The following is a 17,473-nucleotide window of genomic DNA, read 5'->3' on the forward strand; positions in this document are numbered from 1 at the left end:
GAATGTTCAGATTCACACTTTTTTATTTCTCCTCACCTGCTGGCTCTCAAAGGTCCAGGCGCTGTCGGGTAAAGACGCGTCTAGAACGTTGATCATCTCCTTAAAGTCAGTGGTGCTGCTGGGCTTAACGAAGGTGAAATCACTGAACTCTGACATGGGAGAGAGGCAGGACCTGAACGACTGACTCTGAGACAACATGTCCCCTCCCAGGACCTCCACGTACTTAATAGGCCCGTCACTGTTGAGCTGGATCTGCAGGTTTCTGTTGGGGTTCATGTAGCCGTCATAGTCGGCCCGTCTCATGCAGCAACTACCGCTGCTGTTTTTAACGCACCTCACAGTTAAGATAACAAAAGTCAGCACCGAAAGAACGGAAACCGAGGCCAGAGAGAGGATCAGATAGAGGGTGGTTCTACCGTTTTTCTTACTGGGCTCAGGGGCTTTCTGTCGGAGGTCTAAGATGGGCTCGTGTAGCCCGTCCTCTATCAGTATGGCCACCGTGACCGTGGTTGACTGGACCGGCTCCCCGTCGTCTTTAATCTCTATAAGCAGCCTCTGAGAGGAGTCATCCTGCTCAGACACAGCACGTTTAGTCCTCACCTCCCCAGTGTAAATATTGACACTGAACAAAGACGCATCTGTGGCCTCCGCCAGTTTATAGGAGATCCAAGCGTTGTGGCCTGAGTCTGCGTCCACGGCCGTCACCTTGGTAACCAGGTGGCCTGCTTTAGCGGAGCGGGGCATTTTCTGATGAGAGAGCGAGCCCAGGGCAGCGGAGGGGTAAATAACAGCAGGGGCATTGTCATTCTGGTCCAGGATAAAAACATGGACGGTGGCGTTGATGCTCAAAGATGGAGAGCCGTGGTCCCTTGCCTGCACCTGAATCTGAAACACCTTGAGTTTCTCATAGTCGAACAAGTGCATGCTGTAGATGCTGCCGTTATCAGAGTTCATGTACACATAGGAGGACACAGACACGTCCTGCACCTTGGAGTCCAGGATGGAGTATGAGATCTTGGCATTGTCTCCCAAATCTGGATCCGTAGCTGACACTGAACATAATATTTTACCAGGTGGATAATTCTCTTTCACATAGACTGTGTAGTCGGGTTGAGAAAACATTGGTGGATGATCATTTATGTCTGAAATGTCTACAATGATTTCCTTGACTGCTATCAGTGATGGTGAGCCTGCATCAGAGGCAATAATCTTAATTATGTACTGAGGATTAACTTCTCTGTCTAGTTTAGAGTCTGTCACTAGTGCATAATGGTCAGAAAATGACTGCTTTAATTTAAAGGGACAATCTGTCGGCAAACTTATACTAGTTTTACCATTGTTGCCTGAATCTATGTCTTTCACATTAATTAAAGCAACCACACTACCTATGGGAGAGTTCTCTTTTACAGGACTAGATAGAGAAGTGAGGATAATCTCAGGAGAGTTGTCATTCACGTCTTGAATCTGCACCTGTACGGTACATTGTCCGTCCATTGCAGGTGTTCCTTTATCACTTGCTCTGATGTCAAAATCATATTTACTACATTGTTCAAAGTCCAGTATATCATTAACAAATATGTCACCAGTCTCAGGATTAATATAAAATATTTTTAAGACAGTTTCGGATGTATCCTCAGCAAACGAATAAGATACTTCACCGTTCTCTCCTTCGTCAAGATCGACAGCTTTAACCGTCAAAATAACTGTTCCTTTCTTAGTATCTTCTTTAACAGGAATTTCATACAGAGCCTTTTGAAATTGAGGGGGGTTATCATTAATGTCTAGAACATTTATTGTAATCTCTGTTGTTCCTGATCGGACAGGGTTGCCCCCGTCTAAAGCAGTCAGTATTAGTTTATGAGCTGGCTGCTTTTCTCTGTCCAACAGTTTTTGTAACACCAACTCAGGTATTTTTATTCCATCTTTGTTGGTTTTTACATTCAAAGAAAAGTGCTCGTTCGGATTCAATTTGTACGATTTCAATGCATTTGTGCCTACATCAGGATCTGCTGCGCCTTTTAACGTAAACCGTCTTCCAACAGCAGTGGATTCTGCTAAATTCAAAACATTCTCGAACTTGGCAAAGACTGGTCCATTGTCATTCATATCCTGTATTTCCACCTCTACACGAAACAACTGTAACGGCTCGTCGATTATTACTTGCAAAGGCAAAACACAGCTCGCGCTTTGTCCGCACAAAGTCTCTCTGTCTATTCGCTCGTTGACGACCAGCTCGCCCTTTCCCGCATCCACTCTGAAATACTGCTTACCAGCCTCGGAGGCGACGCGCAGTTTACGATCAAGAATCTCAGACAGTCCCAAGCCCAGATCTTTAGCTAGGTTCCCTACAACAGAACCCTGTTTCAGTTCCTCAAAGATGGTATAGCGAGTTTGTCCGTCAATTGTACTCCACAAGAGAAAGAAAATATGCCACCAAAGAGCCAGCCACCTCCAGTCTCGGTATCCCACTCTCTTTGTCATCCCTTATCCGTTACAACACAATTCGCCCAAATATATGTTCCTCCAAACAAATGTTCATATCAAATTTCAAGACAAAAAAGAGCATATTTCCTTTGTCATTTTCCAAAAGTATTTGCTAGAATGAAGGCTATAACTGCCATTTGATATTCCATCATCTTCTGTAAACGAGCATCTCTCTCTCCCTTATCTGTGAGCAAGCATCGTAGTGTTACGGTGCTGTGGCTGGGGGGAGGTAGTAGATCTCTTTGTACAGTTCTACATCCTATTGGTGCACAGCTCCCATCTGTAACACCCAATAGGGGACAGAGAAAATGGTGCTCTTAAAGCCACAGCTGCATGTAAGTTATCATCAACTGGCACAGAGAGACTAGATAGAGAAACATATTGTTTCAATTCAATTATTAGCTACACTTCTAAATGGAATGATATTGTTTTGAAAATAAAGGATCCTGACTACAATGTGATTGCTCAAAGAATTGATGTACGTAGCAGTTGGGATGGAGCTCCATCCAGGGTGTGTAAATGCTAGGCTAAAGAAACAGTCATGGATTATCATGTCTGTAGCTGTGTCTACTACTGCACACTTGTGCACTTCGAGCACTGACTTTCAGTGCTTAGGGCGCTTCACTCACAAAACCAGAACAATTCAGTGCACTGAAAGTACCAGGATGGCGCACTGCAAACGGTCAAAAAAAACAGTGTACAACGATGGACACTACTCGCCCTACACGGGCGCCATCTTGGCTACGTAGTGGAAAAGGAGGAGCCCTTTCGGCAGCTTTTTCCACTTAAGTGGAGAAGCGCGTTCATTTTGGCAGGTTTTGCGGGTGTGGCGAGCAGATTTGCGTCCGTCACTTCCACCAAGTGTTTAACGTAGCAGTGTTCCATTTGAGACAGCACTTATCAGCGACAGAGTGCACTGAATATGTAAGTGCACTGTTTTGCAGGGCACTGTATTGCAGTGTGCTTCATAAAGTGCGCGGTAGTAGACACAGCCTGTGTGTCTAACACAGAGTCGCTGTCCACATCGATGGTGCTGAAAAGATAAACCCTACAAAGCTGAGTCTACTTTGCAACTAGAATTTCGGAGGTCAAGTACTAAATATAAAACACAGCAGAAAAGCAATAACAAACATCTCTGACTACACCAGTCTATTGTTGCAGCACAGGTATGGTGCTGAATTTTGTTTAAGAAGTGTGGGCTGGAAAGAAAACAACTTAAACAAATGAAAAAACACCTAAAACGACAAAAAGCACTTGTTGTTGATGGAACGATGGAAACTGAGCCGAATGTCAAAACATTGCCCCATTGTAATGTTACAGTTACAGACGACAGTTTCCATCACACAGATACAAGTACGAATGTTTTTTGAATTACATTAACTTAATCATGTGTCGGTATCATCATCAGTACCATGTCATTATGACACCTCCAGTAAATGCGATGAAAATTAAACGAAGTAAAGCCAAAATGGTCAGCATCAGAATGCATATTTTTTCTCCTCACCTGCTGGCTCTCAAAGGTCCAGGCGCTGTCGGGTAAAGACGCGTCTAGAACGTTGATCATCTCCTTAAAGTCAGTGGTACTGCTGGGCTTAACAAAGGTGAAATCACTGAACTCTGACATGGGAGAGAGGCAGGACCTGAACGACTGACTCTGAGACAACATGTCCCCTCCCAGGACCTCCACGTACTTAATAGGCCCGTCACTGTTGAGCTGGATCTGCAGGTTTCTGTTGGGGTTCATGTAGCCGTCATAGTCGGCCCGTCTCATGCAGCAACTACCGCTGCTGTTTTTAACGCACCTCACAGTTAAGATAACAAAAGTCAGCACCGAAAGAACGGAAACCGAGGCCAGAGAGAGGATCAGATAGAGGGTGGTTCTACCGTTTTTCTTACTGGGCTCAGGGGCTTTCTGTCGGAGGTCTAAGATGGGCTCGTGTAGCCCGTCCTCTATCAGTATGGCCACCGTGACCGTGGTTGACTGGACCGGCTCCCCGTCGTCTTTAATCTCTATAAGCAGCCTCTGAGAAGAATCATCCTGCTCAGACACAGCACGTTTAGTCCTCACCTCCCCAGTGTAAATATTGACACTGAACAGAGACGCATCTGTGGCCTCCGCCAGTTTATAGGAGATCCAAGCGTTGTGGCCCGAGTCTGCGTCCACGGCCGTCACCTTGGTAACCAGGTGGCCTGCTTTAGCGGAGCGGGGCATTTTCTGATAAGAGAGCGAGCCCAGTGCATCGGAGGGGTAAATAACAGCAGGGGCATTGTCATTCTGGTCCAGGATAAAAACATGGACAGTCGCGTTGCTGCTCAAAGATGGAGAGCCGTGGTCCTTTGCCTGCACCTGAATCTGAAACACCTTGAGTCTCTCGTAGTCGAACGAGAGCATGCTGTAAATGCTGCCGTTATCAGAGTTCATGTACACATAGGAGGACACAGACACGTCCTGCACCTTGGAGTCCAGGATGGAGTACGAGATCTTGCCATTGTCTCCTAAATCCAGGTCAGTTGCGGATATCGAGTGGAGTATGGAGCCTGGTAATCCATTCTCTTTCAAATACACATTATAGGAGGGATGGTTAAATTTAGGGGGATTATCGTTTACATCAGTGATACTAACAGGTATTGTTTTTTTCGTGGTGAGGGGAGGAGAGCCAGAGTCAGTGGCTGTTATCTCAATATTATACTGTGAGAAACTCTCCCGGTCCAGAGCTCCACTTGTGACCAATGCGTAATTATTAGAAAATGACGATTTCAGAGTGAAAGGGTAACCCTTTGGGAGTTGTAACGTCACTTGACCGTTATCCCCAGAGTCAAGGTCCCGCACGCTTAATAAAGCAACCACCGTGCCACTTGGTACATCCTCGCGCACCGGGCTCGGTTGAGAGGTAAGGACAATTTCCGGAGCATTATCATTAACATCTATCACATCTACCTGCACACGACAATGTCCCTCCATTTCAGGCGTTCCTTTATCTTTTGCACGAATATCAATACGATATGAGGCATCCTTCTCGTAATCGAGTTCACCGCTCAAAAATATTTCACCAGTCAACGCATCAATTTCAAACATTGATAGCACAGAATCAGGTGTGCGCTTTCCAAACGAATACAGTATGTCTCCATTTGGACCTTCGTCTGCGTCTGTTGCTTTCAGTTTCAAAACAGATGCACTTTTAGAGCTATTTTCTCTAATGCTAACTTTATACACTGTCTTTTCAAATACAGGCATGTTATCATTATTGTCCAGAACGGTTATTGTAATTCGTGAAGTCCCGGATTTGACGGGGTTTCCTCCGTCTAGCGCTGTCAATAAGAGCTTATGGGTAGCTTTTCTCTCTCTGTCCAGAGGCTTCTCTAAAACCAACTCAGGAACCCTCCTCCCATCCTCAATTTCTTTTACCTTTAAACTGAAACATTCGTCTTTACTGAGAGTGTAAGATTTTAGTGCACTGCTGCCAACATCAGCGTCTTCTGCGCTTTCCAAAGGGAAACGCACGCCGACAACGGTTAATTCTGCTATTTCTAACGTAATCTCATTGCTGGTGAAAGTAGGTGAATTGTCATTTATGTCTCGTACTTCAACCTCGATACGATGTAACTGTAACGGGTTCTCAATAACAACTTGCAGCGGTAATATGCATCTCGCGCTTTGTCCACATAAAGTCTCTCTGTCTATCCTTTCATTGACGACCAGCTCGCCCTTCCCCGCATCCACTCGGAAATACTGCTTACCAGCATCGGAGGCGACCCGCAATTTACGGTCAAAAATCTCAGACAGTCCCAAGCCCAGATCTTTGGCTAGATTTCCTACAACAGAGCCCTGTTTCAGTTCCTCCGGCATGGAATAGCGAGTCTGTCCGTCAATTGTACTCCACAAGAGAAAGAAAATATGCCACCAAAGCAGCACCTGACATTCAGGTAGCCTGTTCCACATCCTTACACACGACGAGAAAACCAAAACCGTTACAATTCATGCATGAAAAATATGTCCCTTTGAGGTAACAAATATCCAATATTAGCACCTTTCATTTTTTTTAATGATGGACTGATGGAAACGCTTTGTGTCTTTATGCGCATCTACCCCCCTCTAACTGTGCATTATAGGGTTACAGTGCTGTGGCTGAGGGGAGGGAGTAGATCTCTTTGTACAGTTTTGCATGCTATTGGTGCACAGTTGCAATTGTATTCCACCAATAAGAGCTTGGAAAACGCTTAAAGACACAGCCACACGATAGCGGTCTATAGTTTAGGGTCTCATTAGCCTACAGTTAAAATGTATCAACTTAAATATTATGTTTCATAATGACCATTATTGAAGCTGACATTGGCATTTCCTTAACCTGCCAAGTATCATTGAAGTCACCATAACAACAATTACAATTATCTTCATCTACATGAAAGTCATGTCTAACCATTTCATATCAACTTTTTATCATCAAAAACACAAACAAAATGTCTCATTAAATTAAGAGTTTCACCACGACAAAACATGGTTTGTTTTAAAAATCCATATTCAAGAAAGACATGTACTGTACAATGTCACTGGTCTGTGGTACAAGTGTGATGGAGAGAGGCTCTTTGTTGCCGTCCAGTGGTAAGACACAGCAAGTGCAGTGTACACACGTCAGCAAAGCGCTCCACGTGGGTCATAGTAATGCTTTCAGCACGTCGACGTAAAAATACCCGTATGGAGGTCTGTAGAGCAAGTGAAAAGAGAGGGAAGCATGTACTCCGCCTCCTCCTCTCCCTCCCTCCATCTCTCCATCTCTCCGTCTCTCCGTCTCTCCCTCTCTCTCTCTCTCTATTTCTCTCTCTCTCTATCATGCATTACGTCTATCTATGTCTCTCTCATCCGCACAGTTGCAAATACACAAAGTCGGGAGGTGAGAGAGACGTGCACACACTAATGATTCCATCACGCGATTCGATTACAACCTGAGTTTGCTGTGAAATCCTGTGACGTACGGGTACGAGCCACCAATCAAAGTCAATCTATAGCGGTGCATGATTATGTCAGAATACTATATCTGCCTAGCAACAAAGCAACACCAGAGTCAGATTTTCTGAAACATCGAAGCATTGATTCTAAAAAGGACCAAACCACTGTACAACTTTATGATTATAAGAGCAGTGATTGTTAATAATATAGATCCTATCAAATTAGTGTAACTGCGCGATTCAAAGGGCGAGAGAGAGAGAGAGAGAGAGAGAGAGAGAGAGAGGGGGGAGGGAGGGAGAGGAGCGCTCCGCCATAGTGCTCTGGATTCAGATTTCAGCACCACACGGGTGAACAGCGCCACACAGGCGGCTCGCTCATGCTGCTGCATGTTTGAAAACAAAAAGAGCAGCCGCGTGGCCCCTCGGCAAACAAAGCCAAGATCAACAACAAAACAACGCACCATCTCCCTCCTTCCCATCGCTCTAAATTCATAGGCAGACCTGACTTTGACATAAAGTACATACAAATAACCTGTAAATAAAACGTTTGTGTTCCAAAATGTTTCATAACACATGAGGAACGTTTTGTTGTTCAGTAGTCCTAACTGAAGGAACACTTCATCATGCCCTGTGCAAACACACCATGTACAGAGCAGTCAAATGAAATGGCAATGTGGTCATCTACAGTCTCTTCATAGGCCTACATGACACCCAGACTTGCAATCATTGAGGTCACATTGTGTTTTTGGTTTCAGCCCCCTTATATAGATGCATGGGTTTCACAACATACTGTATGTGCATGTGGTCTATGTGTTCTCATGTTGTCTTGTCAGTCAGTAAGTATCCTGGACATACTGTATTTAGAAGGACCATGTCGCTCGCTTATGCTAGTTATCCATGTGTCTCCCTGTCTGGTTGTCATGTAAATCAGTCAGCCACAGCCAGTCAGTCAGTCAGTCATTCAACCTGTGTATAAGTCAACCAGACTGTCAGCTGGCAAGACAACCATTCAGTCAGTCACAACTCTTATACTAATGAATATGTGTCCTGTACATGTTCCTGACAGTGTATTCATGATGAAACAGAGTATCTCTTACCTTGATTGGAGGAAGGAGAACATGAGAGGCAGCAGCAGAGGAGGGAGGACATGGAGGAGAAGAAAGAGAGAAGAAGAGATGTTGGTTAGTGTGGTGGTCCACATGTCAAGTTTGACTATGGACACACTCAGACCTGATACTTACCGTCCAAGCCACGATGATTATGCACTTACAGTTTCAACATAAGCTGGTGGTCATGTTTATTAACTGACATGTGAAAGTAAATGTAACTTGAGGACACTGTGCTGTGTTGGTTTGTGTGAGTCTTGTGTGCATGTATGTGTTGCGGTACTTCAGAGTAAAGTATGAAAGCAAAAAAAGCAATTACTTGTTGAATCAATGAAATGTACAAAGGGTCTTTGTGTAGCGTGTGAGGGATTCAGAAAATGAATGATAAAGAGAGTGACAGGGATATAGAGGAGACACGGTATAAGAGAAGTATGGTCAATTCAAAAAACAGTGAAAGAGAAATACAATCCCACCACTGACTTATAGAAACATTTGCAATAACAAGCCTGAGATGCAAAACTGAGCTTTACAGAACCCAGATCTGCAGAACCCAGACCTGTAGAACCCAAACCATCAGAAACAGAACACAGAACACTGTGGCAGAACACTCCCCTGCAGCCTGCAGACCCCATAAGGCAACAGCAGGGGGACTGGAGGTGATGACCATGGATAGGACATGCCTTTTTAATGAGCTCTGTGTGGGACTGTGGATTCAGCAAGGCAGAACAAAGCAAAAGCTACTGAACAGACCAGAATAATAGATGAGGACCTGCTAGACACAGTGTATGTGTTTGTGTGTTTGGTAATTATATGGATGCATTAAGATTACATTGCTTTAAATACACAGTAATAAAGCAAAATATATGGAACAAAATTGAAGCTGCCAGTTTATTATTTTTAATACAACCTAGTCTATAACAAGATCGTCTTTTCAGCCATTTCCTAATCTGTGAAAACAAGCAGGACGGGCAGTATCCATCTGACACAGAGAGGTAAAAATCCCCACCCCCACACCCCAACACTCTCCCTCTTCACCCACCTATCAGACCTGGAGGCTGGGAACAGTGCACCCAAACAGGGGTGTCTCCCTACCCTCCCAGCAGCCACAACTGCTTGTATCTGCTGCTGCCCCCCTGTGGCTCAACCAATAATGGTACAGTCCTGCCAGTGAGTCAGCTTGTTGCTGTGGCAACACATCCCACCTCTCTTCCAGGGAGCTGGCTGTGATGAAAAAAAAACTCGATTGAAAACAGGAGAGGGGTAGAAAGAAAGGAATGAACGAGGGAAAGAAAAGGAGATGAGGTGTTGGTGCCGGATGCGTACAAGAGATATATCTCACGCAAACCTTGTCATTTCATAATACAGTTTTTTTGCCACTGACAGTAACAGTAAAGTAGCAATGAATGTCATTTAGAAAGGAGCAACACAATGTTATCTCACTAGAGAAACAAACTGATGTCATGTCTGATGTTCATCTAGAGATACAGTTTAGATGTGACAAACACATAGAGACGTACACAGGTTTAATTATGGACCCAAATATGTATCATGGCACACAAAAAAGGACAACATGTTCAGATCAGTCTCTCTCTCTCTCTCTCTCTCTCTCTCTCTCTCTCTCTCTCTCTCTCTCTCTCTCTCTCTCTCTCTCTCTCTATCATCTGCAGCAGAATGGTGCAGCTGGAGAGAGGGGAAGGAGAGAGGCAGAGAAGGAACAAGATCAGGAAGAAAGATACAAGGACAGGCTAAATCTTTGTGTGGGATAGAGGAGAAAGTACAACCACTGAAAGACCTTTGACACGCGCACACACATCCTCATTATCAAATCTGTTCTTTATAAAGTAATCACACCAATCACCCCAATCACATTGACATTCATCATGGTGCTAAACCTGAAAGTCACACTGAACCCAACTGTAGTACTGTAGTAAGTCTTTTTCCTCCACTGTGTGGTGGGGTTCAGCCCCAGGCCTTGACTCAATGAGTCACTTGACCTGGTTTCAGATCACAGCAAAATGACCGTGATGGGACCAAGCAGTCAACTGGATCAGAGACAGCAAAGACAACACATCCAACATTCAACATCCAACAAGGAAGTGTTTCTCTTTGAATGTGTATTCCTGTTCTTGTTTCTACGTGTGGTATTTTATGTTTGTATGAGTATGTATGTGTATTTGTTTACATGTGAGTGTATAAGTGTGTGTGTGTGTTTGTACGTAACCCAAGTCTGGACTTGCCCCACTGTCAATCTGCCCTAAATCATCTCTGGTGTAATCCCTTTCAGGGGATCAGTATGTTCAGACTCACAGGGCTTTACTACTGGAACTAATATCGTATAGAACAGTGCCCATTTGAATGCTTCATTTCCTGTGTCTTGGTATGTGGGTGAGTTACAGTTGCCTGTCCTAGTTACTAAAGCTAAACGGGAAGCATCATGTGACTCATCAAGCAAGTGACTGCCCAGAGCAGCAAGTATATTGGTATGCTAACCACAAACCACTTTCACTACAATGAAGTGCTTACAGTATGGGCACATATGGTAAACGGGTTTTGAGTGCAGATACTGGGACACACTCAAATAATCCGACAACATCTATAGGATCTAATCAAATATCTGATGTACTCAAGCAGATTTTTGAGGATTAGAACTTCTAACCACACTTACTTTATACTATGCAGGGGACAACATACTCTCAAACAAACATCTTAGACTCTATCCAGCTCACCACACACACATACACAGACACACACACACACAGATGCTGTTCTGAAGACACACACTAATACACTGACAGCTGCTCTCCAGACGGCTGGGCCGTTCAGGAAGGAAGTACAGTAGATAAACAATGGCCTAGGGGATGTGGGGGAGCAGCTTCAAATGATAGCACTGTGGAAAGACACATGTTTGGGAAACTACAGGTATGTTGCTTGATGCTAGATCCAAAATGGCAGCGAATAACAGCTAACAGCTTTAAAGCAGGAACAAATAATGACAGGTTTTCATGTTCAGGTTTCCCAAAATAAACAACTCACTTTATAAGAAGTAGAACATTGCTTTGTACTTTGAACATTGTAGAATAGTGGGGAAGTTAAGTAAAATTGCAGGGAGATGTTGGAAATGACCAAATCTAAACACACAAAAGTATCTACTGGACCAAACCAATCAAGGGCAGAAGGAGGGGTGCTTCGTATGTCTGGGCTCTCTGACCCCCGCAGAGACACTACAGGGACCAGGATTTACTACCTCCTGTAAAAGGTTTCCTGGCTAACAAGCCTGAGAACGTTCCTTGATGGTTAAACCACGATCTTCACAGGTAAAGCGGACACAGATGTGGGACATTAATGATGATAGACTGCTTCCAGAGTTTACCAGATTGACACTGTAAAACCTAAGGTTGTGAGTGGTGTTAATGAGAGGTGTATACCAGTCTCTGCACACCAAAAGCACAAAGACTATTGTAACATAAGTAGGCTTATATGTTTTTGTAAGCTCTGCCACTCACAAAGCAAATATATTTACTCATAACTCACTGAAACTGACAAAGAATTCACTACTTAATGACCATCTTCAGTATGTTCACTGAGAGCCTAAGCTGGCCAAACAGTCCATCCATGTAGTGTCCCTCTACACATAAGGACAGTTACTCTTTCCTCACTCACAATTTATGATGTGACTAACTCCCCACCCCTCCCCCCCATGGTAAATATAAAGACCTGGGGGTCACATTACGGGGGATAGACATTGTAAGGACCTCTCTTTAAGGGGCAGCCAGTTGTAAAGATGGAGGGAGAAGAATATCAAGGAAAAACTTCAGCAGTCAGGGAATCAGCAGTCTCTTTTGTTGGAGCACACAGCCATATGGCAGTATTTTTCCTAATTCTTTTCATCCTTTTCTCCCTCTATCAGGCGGGTTGTTTCTCTTTCCCTCTTTCTCTCTGTGTCAATCCCACTGTGCTGATTCACTGCAATACATTCATTCTACATACGTTAATGATACATAATACATACATTACTGACTGTGTTACATTACATGTATACATTAACATCCCCATGGCCATGATGTTTCATACATTGTCATTTAGACTTGTCTCATCTCTCTATCTGTCATCCAGGTCTCACACACCACATTCTGCTCCCCAGTCGATCACTGATGTTGTTTACAGAACCCTCCTCTCCACGCCGGAACGCTCCTCTGACAACAAAGAGAGGCTGTGGTTCAAAATGGCTGCCGTGCATCACTGATACAGCTGGGGAGCAGCACATGGATGGTGTGGAGAGAAGGCCAGCTACCACAAGTCTTCCTCCTCCCTCCCCCCACCCCACCCCCTCTCTCTCTCTCTCTCTCTCTCTCTCTCTCTCTCTCTCTCTCTCTCTCTCTCTCTCTCTCTCTCGCTCTCTCTCGCTCTCTCTCGCTCTCTAATTCTCAGACTCCCTGCAAGCAGCAGTCCCTTCCTCTCCTCACACGTCCCCCATTCTTCCCATCCCCCTTTCTGCCAGTCAAGCCCATCTCTCCCTCTTCCTTTTAATTATTCCCCATCTTTCTCTCTCCTACAGCATCTCTGACCATCCTTTACTCCATCTTTCTCTGTAAGCGTTTAGCTCAGCGCCAGGAATATCACAGCAGCGTGTGAGGGAGGGAACTAGGTCAGTGAGAAATAGTGCACTGTGTGTGTAGGAGAGATGGAGCAATGGATGAGGGTGAAAAAAAAGACTGCAGTGATGCTTTTCTACTGCAGCATTCCAGCCCTGTTTCTCCTACATGTTCCAGACCTGTTATCACAGTCGTTTCTATGTGCAATTATCCTTCTCATATGGCATTCTCTACCTCTCTGTAATGGCATCTATTTCTATAGATGCATAGCATCGCTGACATGATATGTACCTTAAACTATGCATAAAAGGCCAGGTTAAAGATAATGATATCACAGTCAACTCTATCAGTACGTTTGCCAGTATTAAACAGAAGAATTGGGAAAAACATAAATCTTACTGTTCTACACATCTTACATAAAATGAATATAACGTCTATGATAAGTTGCAGTGAAATAAATATGTAACTGCCTAATGTTGTTGGTTGATTAAAACATGGACCAAAGCCGTAAAAGGCAAGAAACAAACAAATACAAGAGCATATTATGATTGTTATGGGTTTTATGCTATTAATTTAAGTGTATTCTAACTTAAGCACTAGCATTAAATTACAATAACTAAAAGTTAGCCCGCCTGATTAGATAATCACAGTATGGTTGGTCAAATCATAGTTATGGTGTAAGAGCAAATGCCGACCGTGGCTCACCTCTGACATCACATCCTCCGTGCCCTTGCTTGGCCTTGGCACCGTCATGGTGCCATTTACGTCAACGCTCAACATGCTCTGGCTGAAAGGCCTGACGTATTTAATGTCACTCTTTGTCGAATCAGTCGTCCCACACACTTCGTAATTAAACACATGCTTCAATGTACCTGTCCCTCCTACGTCAGCGTAAAGGGGCGGGTAGTACGGAATGACCGGAAGATTCGCGTTGGATTTATAGAATATGCGCTCACGTCTCCACCTGTAGCATTTTACTGACAGGATGGCTATGATAGACATGATAAACAGAAATGAAACTACAGTCAAAGCCAAGACTAAGTAAAAAGTCAAGTTGTCATTGTACTCCTTGTCGTGCGTAAAGTCAGTGAACTCCGAGAGCACTTCAGGGAAGCTGTCCGCCACCGCCACGTTAACATTGACTGTAGCTGAACGAGAGGGCTGTCCGTTGTCCTCAACTACAACAGTGAGTCTTTGTTTCACTGCGTCTTTATCGGTCACTTGGCGAACAGTCCTTATTTCTCCATTCTGTAAGCCCACTTCAAACAGCGCCCTGTCTGTGGCTTTCTGCAGTTTATAGGAGAGCCAGGCATTCTGCCCAGAGTCCACATCAACAGCCACCACTTTAGTGACCAGGTAGCCCACATCTGCTGAACGAGGCACCATTTCAGCCACCAGAGAGCCGCCAGTCTGGACAGGGTACAGAACCTGAGGTGCGTTGTCGTTCTGGTCTTGGATCATAATTTTCACAGTCACATTGCTACTGAGTGGAGGAGAGCCTCCATCCTGTGCTTTGACGCGAATTTGGAAATCCTTTATTTGCTCATAATCAAAAGAACGCACGGCTAGAATCTCTCCGCTCTCTGCATTCACTGAAATATAAGATGTGGCTGAAACTCCATTCACTTGATTATCCTCGAGAAAATAGGAAATGCGCGCGTTGTTGTTGGTGTCTCTGTCGCTGGCTTTAACAGACAAGATCGACGTGCCAGGAGAGTTATTTTCACAAATGTAAGCTGTGTAAGATTGATTAGGATACAGTGGGGCGTTATCATTGACATCTGATATTCTTAGTGTCAGTGTCTTGTTCGTGGAAAAAGAGGGAGAGCCCTCATCTGTGGCCGTGATTGTTATGTTATACTCAGGAACTGTTTCGCGGTCTAAAACTTCATCAGACACTAAGCTATAGAAATTTGAAGATGAAGACTTTATCCGAAAGGGTAGATCTCGACTGATAGAACATTTAACTTGTCCGTTTTTCCCGGAATCTAAATCTTTGATGTTAAACATCGCTATAACAGTCTCTGGTGGCGAGTCTTCGGGGATGGGGTTAGAGAAGGAAATAATGCTAATAAGGGGGATGTTGTCGTTGACGTCAGTCATTTCAATGAGCACCTTACTGGTGTCTGTCAAACCCCATTTGTCTTTCGCCTCGACATTTAGTTCATACTGTTTCCATTTCTCAAAGTCAAGTTTACCATTAACGGTAATTTCCCCTGAAAATGCGTCAATGTTAAACAAATCGGATGCGCTATCGGTACTTTGAGAAAACGAATAGGTTACTTCACCATTTAATCCTTGATCTGCGTCAGTTGCACTGACGCCTATGACTATGGTTCCCTTAGACGTATTCTCAGGTAATGTTACACTGTAAACAGACTGACTAAATGCAGGCGCATTGTCGTTTGCATCTAAGACAATAACGTTAATTTTCACCGATCCAGATTTATGAGGGCTACCGCCGTCGTATGCAGTTAATGTTAACATGTGCTCCTCAACCTTTTCTCTGTCAAGGGCTGTTTGAAGCACCATTTCAACATATTTTGTGCCATCAGGACGAGATAGTGTATTTAATTTAACCCTCCTATTATGTTCCGGGTCAAATTGACCCGTTTCAAAGTTTGAATATCTAGGAAAAATAGTTAAAAGTATTTTTTCAGTATGAAACTTCTTCTGCTTGCCTTAATTAGGGTAATCAACATATACTATGAAAATAATTCATCTCACATATTTGCAACCACCCCCTGCATGTTTATATCACATAGATACTGTTCGGGTCAATTTGACCCGGCAGTAAAACTGGAGGTAAAAGGGTGTCAGAACTGTCAGACTATTTATTTATTTACAACTGTGAGACATATTTCACCCAAAACACACACACACACACACACACGCACACACCCGCGCGCACACATGCACACACACGCACACACACGCGCACTCACGCGCGCACACGCACAGGTGCAAGTGTTGCGACTTGACGGGAACCATTTATGTTCTCTGTTCTCGCGGGAAAACTCCACCCACATTCAGTGGACACTCAACAGGGGAGGGGCAAAACATATCAAATATTATCTGCATGGGATTCTTACCAACATTACACTCTGTCAGGCAGACAGACCTTTACAAAATGAGCAGCAGAAACAGATGGATGACAGTCCAGCAGGCTCGGGACTTCGTCATTGATCATGACAGTGAAATAGAGGAGGAAGTGTCTGAAGACGAAGACGATCTAGAGCTAAATTCAGATTCGAATGATTCTGATTTTGAACCAGATGAGGGAATTGCTATTCCCATTCCTCCAAGCAAGACATTCATGTCAAAAAACGGTGAAATACAGTGGTCTTCATCCCCAAATATACGTCAGACGAGAATGTCTGCAGAAAACATAATAAAGACAGTGCCAGGGCCCACTAGGATGGCAGTGACGCGTGTGACTGACATCAAGTCAGCTTTTGAGCTGGTCATGCCAAATTCAATCCAGAAAATCATTCTGGAAATGTCTAATCTAGAAGGGAGGCGTGTTTTTGGGGAGAAGTGGAAGGAGCTGGACAAAACACATTTAGATGCATATTTGGGGCTCCTCATCCTGGCTGGGGTCTATAAGTCCAAGGATGAATCGACAGCCAGTCTGTGGGGTGCAGAGACAGGCAGGGCTATATTTCGAGCCACAATGTCTCTGGAGACTTTTCACATTTTCTCCAGAGTAATCAGATTTGATAATCGAGAGACGAGGGCTGGTAGACGGGAGAGAGACAAGCTGGCAGCTGTTAGGACAGTGTGGGACAAGTGGGTAGAGCAACTTCCACTACTCTATAACCCAGGCCCTAACATCACAGTGGATGAAAGGCTGGTGGCATTCAGAGGTCGCTGCCCATTTAGGCAATACATGCCTTCCAAACCAGCTAAATATGGGATAAAAATCTGGGCAGCATGTGATGCAAAAACCAGCTATGCATTGAACATGCAGGTTTACACTGGAAAGGCGGTTGGAGGAGCCCCAGAGAAGAATCAGGGCTCAAGGGTCGTGCTCGACATGGCACACGGTCTCAGGGGGCACAACATAACCTGTGACAATTTTTTCACAAACTACAATTTGGGTCAGGAGCTTCTAAAAAGAAAGCTCACAATGGTCGGAACTGTCCGAAAGAACAGGGTGGAACTCCCTGCTGAGCTGCTGGTAATCAAGAACAGGGCCACTCAGTCTTCCATGTTTGCCTTCACAGACACCACAGCCCTAGTGTCTTACTGCCCCAAAAAGGGAAAAAATGTTGTGCTCATGAGCACTCTGCACAACAATGCTGAAATCAGCACAAGGGAGGACCAGAAACCAAGCATGATCCTTGA

General features: G+C 44.3%; 3 protein-coding genes across 23 annotated transcripts in view; all 3 read right to left on the bottom strand.

Annotated features, from left to right (window-relative positions):
* LOC124488974 (protocadherin gamma-A3-like) overlaps nt 1-17,473 on the bottom strand; it is a 111,113-nt gene that overhangs the window by 24,914 nt on the left and 68,726 nt on the right. The gene's annotated exons all lie outside the window — the stretch shown is intronic.
* LOC124488987 (protocadherin gamma-C5-like) lies at nt 13-2,878 on the bottom strand. The gene has a single exon (XM_047051586.1). The coding sequence runs from the start codon at nt 2,479-2,481 to the stop codon at nt 13-15; it is 2,469 nt and encodes an 822-aa protein (XP_046907542.1). The 5' UTR covers nt 2,482-2,878.
* Nucleotides 3,698-6,910, bottom strand: LOC124488977 (protocadherin gamma-C5-like). The gene has a single exon (XM_047051577.1). It carries the CDS (start codon nt 6,422-6,424, stop codon nt 3,866-3,868), a length of 2,559 nt encoding a protein of 852 aa, XP_046907533.1. The 5' UTR covers nt 6,425-6,910; the 3' UTR covers nt 3,698-3,865.

The sequence above is a fragment of the Hypomesus transpacificus genome, unplaced genomic scaffold, assembly GCF_021917145.1.
Source record: "Hypomesus transpacificus isolate Combined female unplaced genomic scaffold, fHypTra1 scaffold_160, whole genome shotgun sequence".
NCBI classification, from domain to species: domain Eukaryota; kingdom Metazoa; phylum Chordata; class Actinopteri; order Osmeriformes; family Osmeridae; genus Hypomesus; species Hypomesus transpacificus.